The following is a 16124-nucleotide window of genomic DNA, read 5'->3' on the forward strand; positions in this document are numbered from 1 at the left end:
GACACAGAATTGGAAACAGGCTCCAGGCTCTGAGCCATCAGCCCAGAGCCCGACGCGGGGCTCGAACTCACGGACCGCGAGATCATGACCTGGCTGAAGTCGGACGCTTAACCGACTGCGCCACCCAGGCGCCCCAGAAAGATTATAAAACAATAACCAAACACACACACAGACAGACACACACACACCCCCCACCATGATCCAGTTGTATGTTATCTACAAGAGACTCACTTTATATCCAAAAATACATGTTAGGTTCAAAGTAAAAGAATGGGGAAAAAATGTTCCTTGCACATAGTAACAAAAAACACTGTAGTGGGTATGGTAATACCAGACAAAACAGACTTTAAGTCAAAAGTGTTTCAAGAGACAAAGAAGAGTATTATATATTGGCAAAAGGGTCAACACACCAAGAAGATATAGCAATTATAAACAGATGTCCCTAATAACAGCACCAAAATGTATGAAGCAAACACTGACAAAATTAAAAGGAGAACTAGGCAGAGGCTAATAATAACCAGAGACTTCAATGTCCCACTATCAGTAATGTACAGAACATGTAAGCATAAAGTCAGTAAGAAAATAGAATATGTGAGCCATACTGTAAATAACCAGACCTAAAGGACATATACAAAATACTCCATCCTGCAACAGCAAAATGCACTTTCTTCTCAAATGCATATGGAACATTTTCTAGAATAGCCCATAAGTTAGGCCACAAAACACATCTCAATACATTACAAACACTGAAATTATACAAAGTATCTTTTCCAATGACAGAGGAATGAAGCTAGAAATGAATAAGAGAAATAAAACTGGAAAATTTACAACTATGTGCAAATCAAACAATATACTCTTTTTTGAGAGAGAGAGAGAGAAAGAGTGCACATGTATGCACACTAGCAGGAGAGGGGAAGAGGGAGAGGAAGAGAGAATCTCAGGCAGACTCCTCGCTCAGTGCAGAGCCCAACTCAGGGCTCAGTCTCAGGACTGTGAGATCATGACCCGAACCAAAATCAAGAGTTGGCTGTACAACCAACTGAGCCACCCAGGTGTCCCTAAACAATATACTCTTAAGCAACAAGGTATCAAAGAAGAACTCACAAGGAAAATTAGAAAATATTTTGAGACAAATGAAAATGAAAACACAACCTCACAAAACTTATGGATGGAGTGAAAGCAGTAATCATATCAGTGAAGGAGCCTTGGAGAAGAAATTAGATCAGATTCCTCCTCAAACATAAAAAAGAAGCATTTATAATATTGTTTCACTGTGTCCCAGAGAAGCATATTCTCAATTGTCCTTTTGTGTTGTCTTCATAACTACTACACGAGGTAGCTACTATCCTCATTTTACAGATGAGGAAAATGAGGTACAGAGGGTTTGAGTGGCTCACCCATAATCTCCCCTTACCCTGTTGGTAGTAAGAGCCAGGACTCTAACCCAGCCCTGTGCCTTATTCATTCTCTGCACCTGTTTCCTCCCCACAGAACCTAGATGGCAGGTACTCAGGTGTTCACCAGACCCTGCTTCACGCTTCAGTCTTGCCACATTCTCTACGGGGAAAAGGAAGAAACTTAGAGGCTATTTAGTCCAAACACCTATACAAATCAGCCCTTTCACCATGGGGACCAACTAGTGTTTGTAGGTATTCATAGTAATGGAAAATCTCGATCCTGAGAGACGATAAAACTTGGGAGTCAAGAGTCTATCTGGAGTCACGTAGATGTGGCTCCTGGGCCTCGTTTTGCCCTTTATTGGCTCTGGCCTCAAACCCAGAGCCACAGCATGTGATTATACAGGTTTTGCCCTGCAAGGGGTGACCCATTGGAGGTTAGTGTGCAACCTGTGATCTGGGCAGGGGAGGGGTATTATTTTTGTAATCCACCCAAAGTCACTGTAAGGGCCAGCGGAAGGCTGCTGGAGCAGCTTCACACCCCTGAGTCTCATTTTCCCCAATCGTAGAATGGAGGAGATGATAGTCCCTAATTTGCAGGGTTCTTAGGAAGCTCAGCTGACATTAAAACACAAAGGATTTACTGGTGTCTGGCCATAGTAAGTCCTCAATAAATGGTCATCATTTTTCTCTTTATTAGCATTATAAAACCTCCTAAAACAATCTTTTCAGAAGAACTCCTTCAGAGCTCTTCTTTAGGTCACCTTAAATCTGTCTCCCTGCAGTTTGCAACAAATGACACTGTTGGTCAACATTGAATAAAATTAATCCTTTGTTCAAAACCAGACCTTGAGAAGGCCCTCAGGGGACTCAGGAATCTCTTCTCCTGCATAAACATAGCATGTTTCTCTGTTGCCTTTACACTTGGTCTGATTTCAAACCCTGTTCCCACACAGGCTGCTGACATTTGGACCTGCTCCAGCTTGCTGGTGCTCTAACTCAGACCCTCCCACTCCTTGCTCCCTCCAACCCCAGAAATTCGGCTGAGAACATGTCTGTCACAGACCTGGGCAGGGCCATGGAGGCAACTGAGATTTCTAACAGAAGAATCCCATCCACAAAATAAGTTGGCTTCTGGGGAACTAGCAAATAAGGTCTGTCCGTCAGACATTAGGAGGGTGGGGTGAGACTGTGTTTTGTTCCCTATTTCCTCTCCATCTTTCCTTAGGAATCCCTTCCTCACCCTCTGCCCAGCTTCATCAGATTAGAAGGTTCCAACCGATCAATTTAAGAAAATGTCTTGGATAGATCTTGAAACATGGTATTCAACATGAAGGTCTGTATTCATTCCAAAGACTCACATTGTATGAAAATGAAAGTAACTGATGTTGCTGTTTAATTTAAAAATGTATTTCTGCGTTTGCATAAGGGCCTCTATTCTCAAGGCTCCATTTGGGGAAAATCAGACATTACTGACAAGGAAGTGGCTTTGCATACCAATACCCTATTCTGTTAAATTTTCTAAATGACTAACAGGAAACTTTGAACAAGAATGCTACTGTTTGCTAAAGTTTGATTGCTTATCTATGATCCTCATTTGAGTTATTTCTGACCAGTGTAGAAACAGATCACCTTTTTCCCTATTCCCTGTAGGCCTAACCACTGTCAACTTTTGAATGAGGGATGAAAGGGGCAGAAAAACATGAGCAAGATATAGGACAAAAAATAAGTAAAGCCACTAAAATCATAGCCTGCCCCACCCTAGCCATGCCCACCCAAGGAAGATGGAAAAGTGGTGGGTGGCAGGATTCCCAGAGACACCCATTCTAGCTTCCCCTTTCACATAAGGTCTCCAGACACTGGAGAATACGGACACATCTGCATGGAGGATTTGACTTCTTCCTCCATCAAAGTACTATACCCAAGAACCAAGGCAGCAGTTGGTTACTGACAAGCCGGCTCAAACCAAAATACTTATAGCTGAGGATCAAAGGGATGTTTAAAGTACCAAGGTCATCTGGGCTCATTAAACTCAATGAGGACTCTCATACTGGAAATGTGGGTTGGCAAGCCAGTGGAAACAGCTACTTTGAGACAGGTGAGACTTTCAACAACCCTAGAAATAGAACCCATTGATTAGCCACCAATTCCACTTAAACATATTGAGATACACAGTTCATCAGGAACCCAAATTGAGAGAAATAAAAAGTAAACACCATTGTTATAGCATGCAGTGCACAGAAACAACAAGGGTGGGGTCGCTGTAGTTTGTGCAATGTTGGGAGGTAAGTACATGTTTCTCTTGGATTTATAGATGAGGAAACTGAGACACAAAGAGGGTAAATAACTTATCCACCTCATAACTTAGATAGGTCAATTGACTGATCCAGAAGTCTGCTTTCTAACCACTGCACACACTGCTTGCCCACCAAAAAAAGGTAAACACTTATTGGGCATATATTATCTACCAAGCATATATGATTTTTGCAAAGATATTCATCTGAGCACCTACTGTGGGCTAGGTACTGTTCTGAGTCCTGGGGTTATAGTGACAGATAAGACAGATAAAATCCCTGGCATTCTACTAGTATCACTGCATTTAATCTTCACAGTAATCCTCCAAGCTATTACCTTCATGTAACATGTGAGAAGCTCAGAGATTAAGGAACTTGCCCATGACCACACAGCTAGAAAGTGGTAAAAAGTGGATTCAAGCCCAGATCAGAGTCCAAAGTTCTTCCTTCCCTTACCAGCCTATTTCTGATGTTACAATTTAGTGTGTGTGTGTGTGTGTGTGTGTGTGTGTGTGTAGGTATATATTTACATATATGTATATATATACACACACAGTATACACTAGACTTGTTCATTTCCTGTTTTCTCCAGCCTCGGTGAGGGTGAAGATTGAGTCTGCCTTTTGACCACTGAATTCCCAGTGTTGTTCCCACAGTAGAATTCAATCAATATTTACAGAGCTTTAATAAATACTTGTTGAACTGAAGGGATGCGAACATGAAGGGCAGGTATGCCCCTTCTTCTGGTTAAACTCTTTCATGAATTTCTTAAGATTACTTCAGGAGATGCTGATTCAGCTTAGCTGCCAATTTGATTGCAGCCAAGTGCTCTGTGATCTTTAGGGTGGACTTATACTTCACCTGGGGCCCTGCTCTTTGCTGACATGTTTGAAAGTAAAAGCTTCAGCAAATACCAAGTGTTAATAATAGAGTTTGGAAAAGTAGATACATAAGAGGAGCAAAAACAATAATGGAGAAAAATAATACAATTGCCTTGAGTTCACTTCTCTAGTCCCTGAGCTGGACTTTGGAGGGTCTCTAACCTAGGGGAGTACTCACCTACTGGCAGGCCCACTTTGAATTCACGTGAAACACACTCATTGTAAATGCACAAGCATTTTGCCTGAAGTCTCTGGGCAAGGTGTTGACAGGCTCAGCACCAAGGCAACATCCTGATGTTGCATCAGGGAGGGCAACTGCCATGACCCAGCAGAAGCTTCCAGCAGCAAGGCCAGAGCTCACATCCAGTGATGGTATTGAATAAGGTTTGAGAATCACAGCCAGAGGTAACCAAGGAGGAAGTATTCCTCCACTGACCAGGAGAAGACAGAGGAATTACAACCTCCACTGAGCTTTTCTGTGCACTAAACACTATTCCAAGGGCTTTATCCATAGTCACCTACTTAATCCTCACCATAATTCTTGGGTACAATCATTGTCATCTCCATTTTACAGATGAGAAGACTGAGGTAGTGTAAGATCAAGTGAATAGTCCAGGATGACACAGCCAGGAAGAAGCCAAAGTGCCTATCACTGTACTCCATTTAAAAAAAAAAATTTTTTTTAACATTTATTTATTTTTGAGAGACAAAGAGAGACAGAGCATGAGCAGGGGAGGGGCAAAGAGAGAGGGAGACACAGAATGCAAAGCAGCTTCCAGGCTCCAAGATGTCAGCACAGAGCCTGATGTGGAGCTCGAACTCATAAACTGCGAGATCATGACCTGAGCCAAAGTCGGACGCTTAACCGACTGAGCCACCCAGAGCCCCTGTACTCCATTTTTAGTAAGCCAAAGGGACATGCTCAGCTGACAAGAGAAAGGTGGGATTCCCATGAGTTCTCTAACTAAGGACAGAGATTCTCAACTAGGGACATTTTTGCCCCCAATGGAACATTTGTCAATGTCTGGAGATATTTTCAGTTGTCACAGTCTGGAGGGGTAAGAGGATGAAGTGAAGGAGCTTCAGCATCTAGCTGATAGAGGTCAGGGATGCTGCTAAACATCCTACAGTGCACAGAACAGCCCCATAACAAAGAAGAATCTGGTCCCAATGTCAATAGTGTCAAAGTTGTTAAGCACTACTCTAAAACATCATTATGGGATTCACTCTCCTTTCCAGGGCTGCTGTAGGTGCACACACACACTCACACACACTCTCTCCTATATTAACACACTCACACACTAGAATTGGAAGAATGGCTTTATGATGAAACCAAGGGCTGATTTCTTCAGCCCCTCACTTCCAGGGAAGGGAGTATCTGACACTCTGCTGGATCCTGCAAGTTAGAAAACTGAGATGAGAGGGGATAGTTCCTGCTGTCCTGGAGCTTTTGTAAAATCTAATTGAAGAGACAAAATTAACCCAGAAAAAACAAGAAACTCTTAAAAATAAAAGACTAAGCTGTGGACCACAGCAGCTGTAGAGTCTCAGAGGAGAGAGATCAAGAGAGGCCCCATGAAGGAAGTGAGACTGGAAGGAGAGGGAGGCACAGAGGGAGGGCGAGGGGGAGAAATAGAGTGAGAACCCCTGAGGAGGTGGGTGGAGAATAAAGGTGGTAAGGGCAGGGAGGAAGGGGGGGAGGCTTGGTGTGATGTGGACATAGTCCCAATGAGGGACAGCTGGACCATGTGAATAAAATCCCAGGGTGACTCTATTTGAGTTTGGGGACAGTGGCCAACTACAGGGGTCCATATGTTTGAGGAAGAGTTCAAGAATACTCCATTCATTGCTGTACTGCTCTCATAGAACCCAGCCTCCTGACAGGAAAGGGTTAGGGTTGAGGAGGTGAAGGCAAGACGGGGCAACTCAGTCCATCTGAATCTTATGAGACCACCAGATAGTGAAAAGCCACCCATAACCCATCACCTCCCCACCCCTACCGCTCATTCATCTACCCACTTATCTACCCACCTGCTCATCCATCCACCCACCCACCCACCCATCCATCCAATTAACAATTACTAATTGAGCACCTGCTCTGTGCCAGAGAAGAGCAAGAGTCATTGTCTTGCTATCATGGAGTTTACATTCTAGGGAAGAGCCAAATAATTCAACATGAACCTGCAATGAAATATGATGAAGGTGATGGAAGAGCTATGGTAGCATGAAGCAAAAGGTGCACCTGTGCCCAACCTGTGAAATGGAGACAGTAGTACTAATAATGGTGTTGTTTGTTGCCTTGAACAAAAAGAAGAAAGAGAGATTACTACTGAATTGTAAGTTTCCTGAGGGCAGAGACTGTGATTTTATCAAAACCAGCTCAGGACCATCACTTAGCATAATACCCAATTTAGGACCATCACTTAACACAGGCTTACTGAATTTAATTGATATGAATAGGCAATAAAAACAGCTCCCCAATAAAAACAGCTTCTTGTCCTTCACAGCTCCCAAAACCAAAAATTTATACCTTGGGCAGAATGCCTTAGCTGTGTCTATTGTATTGGTTTACTAAACAGTTACTGAGTACTTTTACCGGGCTCTTACTTAACTCACTTTCATGGACGGGCCGTGATGAAATTGTAATGCAAAACGGCACACGTACAGATTTGCAAGAAGGAAGTTTATAGCGTCCACTGGATTCCTAAGGGGTCCCATGTTACAATAACAATTACTTTCTCTTATGTAGCATGTTCTTGCTAGTGCCTTATAGCTGGATGGACTCAAAGTTGACCCCAAAACAAAGCTCTGTCCTCAGACAATATGCTATCCAGCGGGCGAAGTGACATGTAGTTTGTTACATAACTAAAAGGTGAAAACTGAGTACTTCAGTAAAACAGAAGAGGCTCCTCCAGGAATGAAGTGTAAGGAAACTGCCTGAAAGAGTTTGCATTTCAGTGAGACCCTGAAGGTCTCTGCTCCTCCATTTCCTTATCTGTGAAAGGATGATAAAAGTACCCATCTCACAGGGTGGTTAAATGTGGTAGCACAAGTGCTCTGTAAATGTACCATGTTGAAAAAAGGTGAGCAATGTTAGTATTTATGACACTGTGGATAACTCAGATCAACAGTTTAAGTAAGGAAGTCTTGTATGCAATTCCATTCTCCCTGCTGCTCATACCAAAAACCTTGGAGTCACTCCTGATTCCTCTCTTTCTCTCATACCTAATTCCAATCTATGAGGAAAATCCCATTTTCTCCACCTACAACACACACATCCAGAATCTAAGCGAATCTCACCTCCTCCACTGCTGCCTCCCTGGTGTGGGCCACCACCATCTCTTGCCTGGGTTATTGTAGTAGTTGCTGGACTGGCCTTCCTGATTCCTCATTTAATTCCCCTCTCTCCATCATAAAGCATCTAGAATAATCCTTTTCAAACAACTCAGAACATTCTGCAATTCTACTGAAACCCCTACAGTGTCCCACCTCCTTCCATTTAGAGTAAAAGCTGAAGTCATTGCAACATGTGCCAGGCACTACTCAATACAACCTCCCGTCAGAGAATTCATTTCCTACTCTCTGCCTCTTGCTTATTCTCCTCCAGCCACAGGGACCTCCCACACATCAAAGAGGTACCCTCTTCATGACCTTTGCATTGACTGTTGATTCTACCCAGAACATTCTTTCCTGAGACAACTCTCTACTGACACAACTAGTGAGGCAAGCAGCAAATTCCCACTTCCTTGGAAAATCCTCTAGGTTCAGCTGGCACTATGTATGTCCCTCTGCCAAAACCCAACATGCTGATCATGGTGTCTCAGCCCTGGCATTGCCACCACTCAATCCAGTCCAACAAATGACTGCTCAACATCTGTTCTATTCAGAATCTGTGTTGAATCTTGCATCTATGCAAGTCACAGTGTCTACCTGTCTCCTTCTACCATCTTAGTTTAGGCTTGGATTCAAGGGATCATGTGTTGTCAGGAAAACTCTAAGTGCCCTGGAGTAATGTCTAGAGAGGGGTCTGGAAAAGTGAGAAATGAAGTCATATCCCCTTCCAACCCCAGCTTCTATGACTGTAGCTTTAAACTAGTGCAGAAGCTGACAGTGTCCTGTTGAGGTCACAGGAGATGACTTTCTCCAAAGAGAACTAAAAACCAAGTAAGACTTAAGAGGCTTACAAACTCAGCCTTACTGTGTTTTAACTCACATCAATTAAATGAAGTAGGAATATGGGAGAAAGTGCCTATTAAAGAGAACCTTTGTAGTGTCTCTACCCAGATTCCTCTGGATTTGGATGGTGATGAGCATTATCATTTCGCATTTGCAGAACATTTGCTACAGAACACAGACTGTGGCACCCATGTGTAATTGACTATTAAAGACCTGTAAGCTTTAAAAAACAAGCAAACAAACAAACAAAAGTCCAAAGATCCAGAAATTATAATATTATGGTGACTACATTGCCTGCCTCAACATACAACAGCAATATAAGGATGTTGATCTCAGGAAGAAGCAGAGCTTAGTAAACACAGTCTGTTAAGGTTCATTCAAATACAAACATTATGATTGGGAACAAGATAGCCACTAACTGATGAAGCTCTCACAAGCCTAGGGATTAGGACCATCTCTTTAGTGGACTCAAAGAGCAGGCACTTCTGAACAATCCCAAATTGCTGATGCTTTAGACAGTGGAAAGCCAGGCACCTAAGAATTGATGCTAGGATGGAATCAGATTTCCAATACATGTTTTTGTTGTTGTTGTTGTTGTTGTTGTTGTTGTTGTTGTTGTTGCACCAGACTAATTTCTAGGGACCAGTCCAAGATATAGTTGGCCTCCATAGCAAAGATACATGTACTAAGATCTCTCCAAGTGTTTCCTTTGGAATTCTTTCCTCCATTGCTCCTCAGAGGCCTTCTCAGACCCTTCTCTCCAATATTCTTATTCACAGAACAAACTCTTTTCTTACACTGGCACATATAATGTAATTACATGTTTATTGATTTTTCCACAAAGTCCTTTTTTTTTTTTTTTTTTTGTCTCTCCCACTAGACTATAAGCTCCAACACTGTAGGAACCATATTGGTCTAATTCTAGTAATTTCCTTGTCTAGCATAGGGCCTGCTAGCATAAGAAATCCCCAATAAATATTTAAGAAATAATGAAGAATGAATGAGTAAATGACTGAACAAGTTAATGAGTGAAAAATGCTCTCTATCCCTCCTCCTTGATTATTACCTTGGCAAATGTGAGTCCATCTATTCAGATCTCCTCTCTCAGACCTTTGAACAAATAAATATGGATAAAAGATTCAGTAGACACTTGAATTGCAAAGTCATGCAGAGTTGGGGTGGGTGGCATGTTGGGGCCACTATTATGATGTTATCAGAATATCAAAGTTATGAATGAGTGATGGAATTAGAAGGAGTTGGTGAGGAGAGAGAAGAGAACAGTGCTGATGTGTTAAGAGAAGCTGGGTTGCCACAAGAAGGGGGACAGAGGTTTCCAGGGTGGTCTCAGTTCAGACCCTTCTAGACACCTGCCTCTCATGTTTCCTGGATTTCTTTTTTATTTCCCCTGATCCTTAAAATATACCTACCCCCTCCTCACATACACATAGATACTGCACAACTTTTAATTGAACCAGTCTGAATGGATTTTGTTCCTTTAATAAGAGCCTGTGCTGCACGAGATTCAAGTACCCACTGCCCACTCCAAATCTGTCCATTTTGGCATGGAGCAGCTCTGTCTAGGGTCCTGCACTGCAACAGCATCACAGGCATTCCTGTATGTGGGGGTGGTCTCAGATTCATCCATATTCCCCAATCAAGACATGGAAAAAGACCCTTTTCCTACTTTTGCAGAGCCTAGTATGGTTTGCATTGTGCCCCTCCCACAAACAAAAGATGTGTTAGAGTCCTACGCCCCAGTACATCAATGTGTGATCTTATTTGGATAGAGTCTTTACAAAGGTAATCAAGTGAAAATGAGGTCATTAGGGTGGGCCCTAACCCAATAAGGAGTGGTGTCCTTATTAAAAGGAAAATTTGGAGAAAGACACATACACAGGGAGAACACTGTATGGAGATGGAAGTAGATATCAGGATGATGCCTGTGCAAGGCAAGGAGCACCAAAGATTGCCAGCAAACCACTAGAAGCTAGGGAGGGGCATAGAACAGATCCTCCCAAACAGCCCTTAGAAGGCACTACCAATGCTTCCCAACACTGCCAGCAAGTACTCAACCATAACCAGAGACAGCCTGCATATAGAAGAGGTTTCTAGGCATCACTGAAGCCCCCCGCACCAATTCCCCCCCTCACTCTCTGTCTGAAAAGCCTGACCTGTCCCTAAATGTCATACCACAGACAATGGGTCATCCCTTATGGACTCAACTGTTATCCATGCCTAGTCCCACAAATTTGTTTGTTGAAGCCTTAATCCCCAGGACCTCAGAATGTAACCAAATTTGGGGATCAGTTCTTTAAGTACATGATTAAATTAAAAATGAGGCTGTTAGTGTGAAGTCCTAATCCCATATAACTGGCATCCTTCTAAGAGGAAGAGACACTAGGGGTGAGCGTGCACAGAGATGACTGCGTGAGGACAAAGCCATGAGACGGCAGGTGTCTGCAAGCCAATGCCTCAGGAGAAACCAATCTACTGGCACCTTGGCCTTGGCCTTCCAGCCTCCAGAACTGTGAGGAAACAAATTTCTATTTTTTAAGCCACCCAGTCTGTGGTACTTTCTTATGGCTGCCTTAAACAAACTGACATATCATCCCCCAAATCCTTCTTCCCCTTCTTCCTTAGAAATGGCACTCCTAATTTTCAGCGGGGTGCATGGCTGCCTGCATTACAGACTACATTTCCTAGCTTCCCTCCTCAGTCACGTGATTAGGCTTTAGCTAATAGGAAACAAGAGGAAGTGTTAAGTGGGCCCTCAGGTAGGTGTCCTTAAGGAGAAAGGTCATGTCCTTCTGCTTCCCTTCATCCTTCTTTCTGGCTGGAAGGGGGACTTGACAACTGGAGCTTGAGCAACCAGCTCAGTTCAGGAGGCAGCAGCCTCATGCTGAGGAAGCAGCATAGTAGACCATGACCCCCTCTTCATGGACCATTTCTGGGCTTTCTATTTGAGGGAGAAATAAACTTCTAGTCTGGGTAAGCCACTGTTTAGAGGCATTCTATCACCCAGTCACACTTATTCTTAACTGATACTGTTATACTCTTCCCTCCTCTCCCTTTTCTGCTCTCCCTTCTCTCCTTCAAGGAGGAAGCTCTCATCACTGAGACTCAGGCAGAGAGGAGTAACACAGTAAAGGTGAAAAGGAAATGTTATTATAAGTAGACTCTTGCAGGGTTAACTAATCAGGCAATTAATAGGTAAAAGGTCACTTACTTCTGTTCTTGTATTCCTACATCCAATCCCCACCCTTCTCACAATTAATTATATTAAATTCTTACCGGTGGCATGCCTGCTCAAAACTTCCATTGTACACAGAACGAAGTCCAAACTTACAAGGTTGGTGTTCAAAGCCCTCACAATCTGGCTGCAACCTACCTCTCCAAAGTTTTTTGTTTTGTTTTGTTTCCCATTATAAACATCTACTAAAACCAAAGCAGAATATTTATTGTTTGATCCAAATGCCACATACATTCCAACATCTTGCCTTTTTCTATGACATTCCCCTTCCCAGATTCCATCCTAGTGTGGTGCAAATGGCCTATAAAGTCAATTGAATTTAAGGCCACGCCCAAGTGCTTCCAAATTATATGAACTCTGGGCTTTGATTTCTTGATGTATAACATGAAGATAATGCCTCACATAAATGTTCTGGAGCCAAAGATATTGCGCGAGAATGGGTCTTATAAAGCATAAAATATTATACTCTTGGAAGGCATAACTGTCCTGAATCTGGCATTACTCTGTGTTTCTCTTGGCTCCAGAGCCATTAGGTAACCCCCTTGACCTTAGTAGGTAACTTTCATTGAGCCAACCACATTACTAATGCTTTTCCTGCATTACCCCATCCAATCCTCACAACAATCCCCCAAGACTGACATTATTCATCATTACCCCCACTCTATTGATGAGGAAACAGGCCCATATTTGAAATCAGTTCTGACTTCACAGCCACAGCTTCTAACGTTACATATATCTCCTCCAAGGACAGAGTCTGTGCCTTTTCTTACTTCAGAGTCACACTGTTTTGTCCTTGGAAACACCTATCCCGCCTCTGGAACTCTCTGGAATCCTAATGATCACATGTTTCCTTCCTTTCCCAAGGAAGGAAAAATAATCTGACTATAGACCTATATGAAGGGTCAACTGGCTGCCTACCAGACAATAAGATGAGCAAGAAGCCAGTAGTTCTGATGATGAAGGAGCCTCATGTAAAGCCAGCCCCGAGACAAATAGACACCAGCAATCCTTGAGAATTAAGACAGAAAAACACTGGCTAATGTTACCAGCAATGTTTGGTTTCCTGACAAGGAAACCAAATAGGAAAGCAAAGCTCAGATTCTCCTTGTGTTTTAGGCCTGGCTGGGACTCTGGAGATATTTCAAGAACCCCCTAATCCTTTATATGTTTCTCTTTTCTTCTTCAAAGCCCCCATAGTCATTATCTCAAATGCTCTTCATAAAAGAACACCTTGAAATAAAAAAATATTAATTCCTTAACTTACAATGAGAAAACGAGAGCATAGATCTGTCTGCATATAGTGATGGTGTTGGAACTAGAATCCAGACTCCTTACTGTAGGTTTCTGTTCTTTCTGTTCCATGACTCCAGTCCCCCATTTCATCATAACCTAAACTTTGCCTTTTCCTTCCATCTACCCAGGGCCTAAGAAAGAAGGCTGGAGGCTACCTTCCTTAGTCCAGCATTCATTTGCAGAGAAAAGAGATTCTTTTGATGAGCAGGCACCTACCAAGTGCTCTCTGGGTCCCTAGAGGGTCATAGATCTTCTGGCCCCCCAATGAAATAGAATTTTCACAAGCAGACATGAAAAATGTCAGCCATACTATCAGATCAAGAAGCCTCTGAGCTTAGGGCCTAACAGAGCTCCCAATCTCTGAGCACATAGGTGGGATTTTCCTCTTCTAGAGAGTGTGGGAACCCCACTCCATCCTGTAACTCTATCCCATCCTGTGATGTCATGTCCTCAACTAAATCTCCATGCAGAGGACAAAGTCTAAGAATAATAATTAATAACATTTAGTGAGGATTGCTTTGTACAATTGTCATTCTAGGGACTTTATGTGGATGAATTCGTTTAATCCTACAATAACCCTGGGAAGCAGGTACTATTATTATCCCCATCATACAGACAAGGAAACTGAGGCCTGGAGAGAGTAAGTAACTTGTCTGAGTCACAGGGTTGGGAAGTGTCAGAAGCTGGAATCCAAGAACAAGCAGTCTAGCACCAGAGCCCATGATCTTCACACCATAGCACAGGGCCTTCACAGCAGGAATGCACTGCAGCCCTTGGGATGGAGGCTGGGACTCTTCCATATCACTCAATCTCCCCCATTAACTGCCCTGCTTACCCTAGACCACCAATACTGTCTCTTGTCTGCTGCCCAGGCACCTTCGCCCTTCTGTCCACCCAAACTTCCTCCACACTGGCTGCAGCATGAATCTGCTCATGACTCTTCCCTGCTCAGAAGCCCTCTTTGGTTCCCCACTGCCAAAGTAGAAAGAGTCTCAACTTCTTAGCCTGGCATTTATAGCCTTCCAAAATGTGGCTCCAGCTTACTCTGAGCATAATCATTCCCTTCAGGTGAAAGGCAAACCTCTCTTCTTTCCTGGATATCCCCTCCGGGTCTAGCTTTCATCTTCTACACTACATTGGCCTCTCCACCTACAATGGTCTGCCCTATTTAACAGTCCCCATCTTAACTTGAGAAAAATTTCAGCCTAATACCCCCAGCTAGAGGGGCCAAAGTTAGAGAAGCTTTGAGGTTAAACATGGTCCTTTTGGGGTTTAGTTCAAACTTCCCATTTTACAGATGAAGAAACTGAGCCCCTCAAGGGTATAGATTATTATTTGTTGTCTGGATGGGGACCATTCGTCTTAAAACACTCCATGGTGCCTAGAGCCCATTAAGTGAACAGATAAATGTTGAACTCTCCAGGGCAGTATTTCTCCAACAGTGGCCTTGGGACTACCTGTAGTAATAGCGCCCCCCCCCCCCACCCCTGGATCCTCCAACCTCTGACCTATTCAATCCTCATCTCTGAGGGTGGTGTCTGCCATACAGCGGTTTTCAAATTCACACTTGAGTTTGAAAACCACAGTGAGTCTATGGAGGTTGCACCACGGGTGCCACTTAGTAGAATGAGTCCCAGTACCTGAAGCCTCCCTTCCCCCAGCTACCACTTCCGCCCCTGAGCTTGAGGCAGAGGCTTCTGGGAGCTTAGATGGCTGAAGCTGATGAGGCTGGCTTCTTGGATATCCCCAGATAACCTGGCAGAGAAGCCTTTCTCCCCATAGGCTCTCCAGGGCTGAGTGAAGGACTCCGCCCTCCAATACCACCCCACAAACTAGTATAGCCCTCTGGACCTTCTACCAAATCAGGGGTCATCTGACCCAGAAGGAACAAGCAGGAGAAGCAGACAGATGGGTGTCACCGGGCCAGGCAAGGCCGGGCCAGGGGAGAGAACGGGCGCTCCTTTATGAGGCCCGCTTTCTACATGGGGCAATGGAGTCCACTCATTGAAACACTGGGAGTCTGGCACACAGAGCCAGGTTGACAGGCACTGGGCTGGACTGCTTCTAAGGGATGCACCAGCACTGGGGAGAGGCAGAGGGCTGCGCGCCGGGCGGGAAAGGGCACGGGCTAGGCGAAGCCCACAGGGCGGGGTGCCCTCCTTCCTCTCCCTCTGCCTCCTCTTCCTCACCCAGCTGGCCCCCGCAGCAGGCTGAGGAAGCCACTGTGCCCTCAGACCTTGGGTCAGAGCTCCCGGCCCGCGCCCATGCCGCCGCCTCCCGCAGCATCTTTCTGAGTGCGGTTCTCTGGCCAACTGCCCTTCCCCCAGCTGGGGACCCCGTGCCCGCACCTACCCACGCCGTGCCGCTCCTTGTCAGTTTTGCGCCAGGGGGCCATGGCTGGGCCAGGGGGGCTGCGGGCGCCTCGCGTCGTTCTGTGGGGAAGCAGCCAGGCTAGGCGCTCCGCCGGGCCCCACTTCCTTCCTCTTTTCAAACTCCCTCTCAGGGCCCGCCCTCCTCTCCCCGGGGCGCCCGCTCCTCCTCCCTCCCATTGGGCTGGGGCGCATTAGGAGGCCAGGAGGTCCGCTCCAACCTGCTCTTCGCTAGGCAAGTGGGCAGAAGCCAAGCAGGTACTTGGGACCCCCCAGGCCACCACCACAAGGGCAGGAAGTTCCCAGACAACTGAGCCTAGTGATTGAACCGAACTCCCTCCCCTGGCTCCGGAGCAGGAGCTTTGGTATGTGATGTGAATTCAAATCCACACTCTTTTGCTTATCAGCACAAGATGGGATATGCCTACTTTATAGGATTGTTGTGTGGATTAGAGGAGATAATG

General features: G+C 44.6%; 1 protein-coding gene across 1 annotated transcript in view; it reads right to left on the reverse strand.

Annotated features, from left to right (window-relative positions):
* DOCK2 (dedicator of cytokinesis 2) overlaps positions 1 to 15748 on the reverse strand; it is a 417962-nt gene extending 402214 nt beyond the window's left edge. The window contains 1 exon segment of the mRNA XM_030327773.1: positions 15644 to 15748. Coding sequence (XP_030183633.1) covers positions 15644 to 15686 — 43 coding nt within the window. The 5' untranslated portion in view covers positions 15687 to 15748.
* Positions 15749 to 16124: the final 376 nt, after the last annotated feature.

This window comes from Lynx canadensis, chromosome A1 (genome assembly GCF_007474595.2).
Source record: "Lynx canadensis isolate LIC74 chromosome A1, mLynCan4.pri.v2, whole genome shotgun sequence".
NCBI classification, from domain to species: domain Eukaryota; kingdom Metazoa; phylum Chordata; class Mammalia; order Carnivora; family Felidae; genus Lynx; species Lynx canadensis.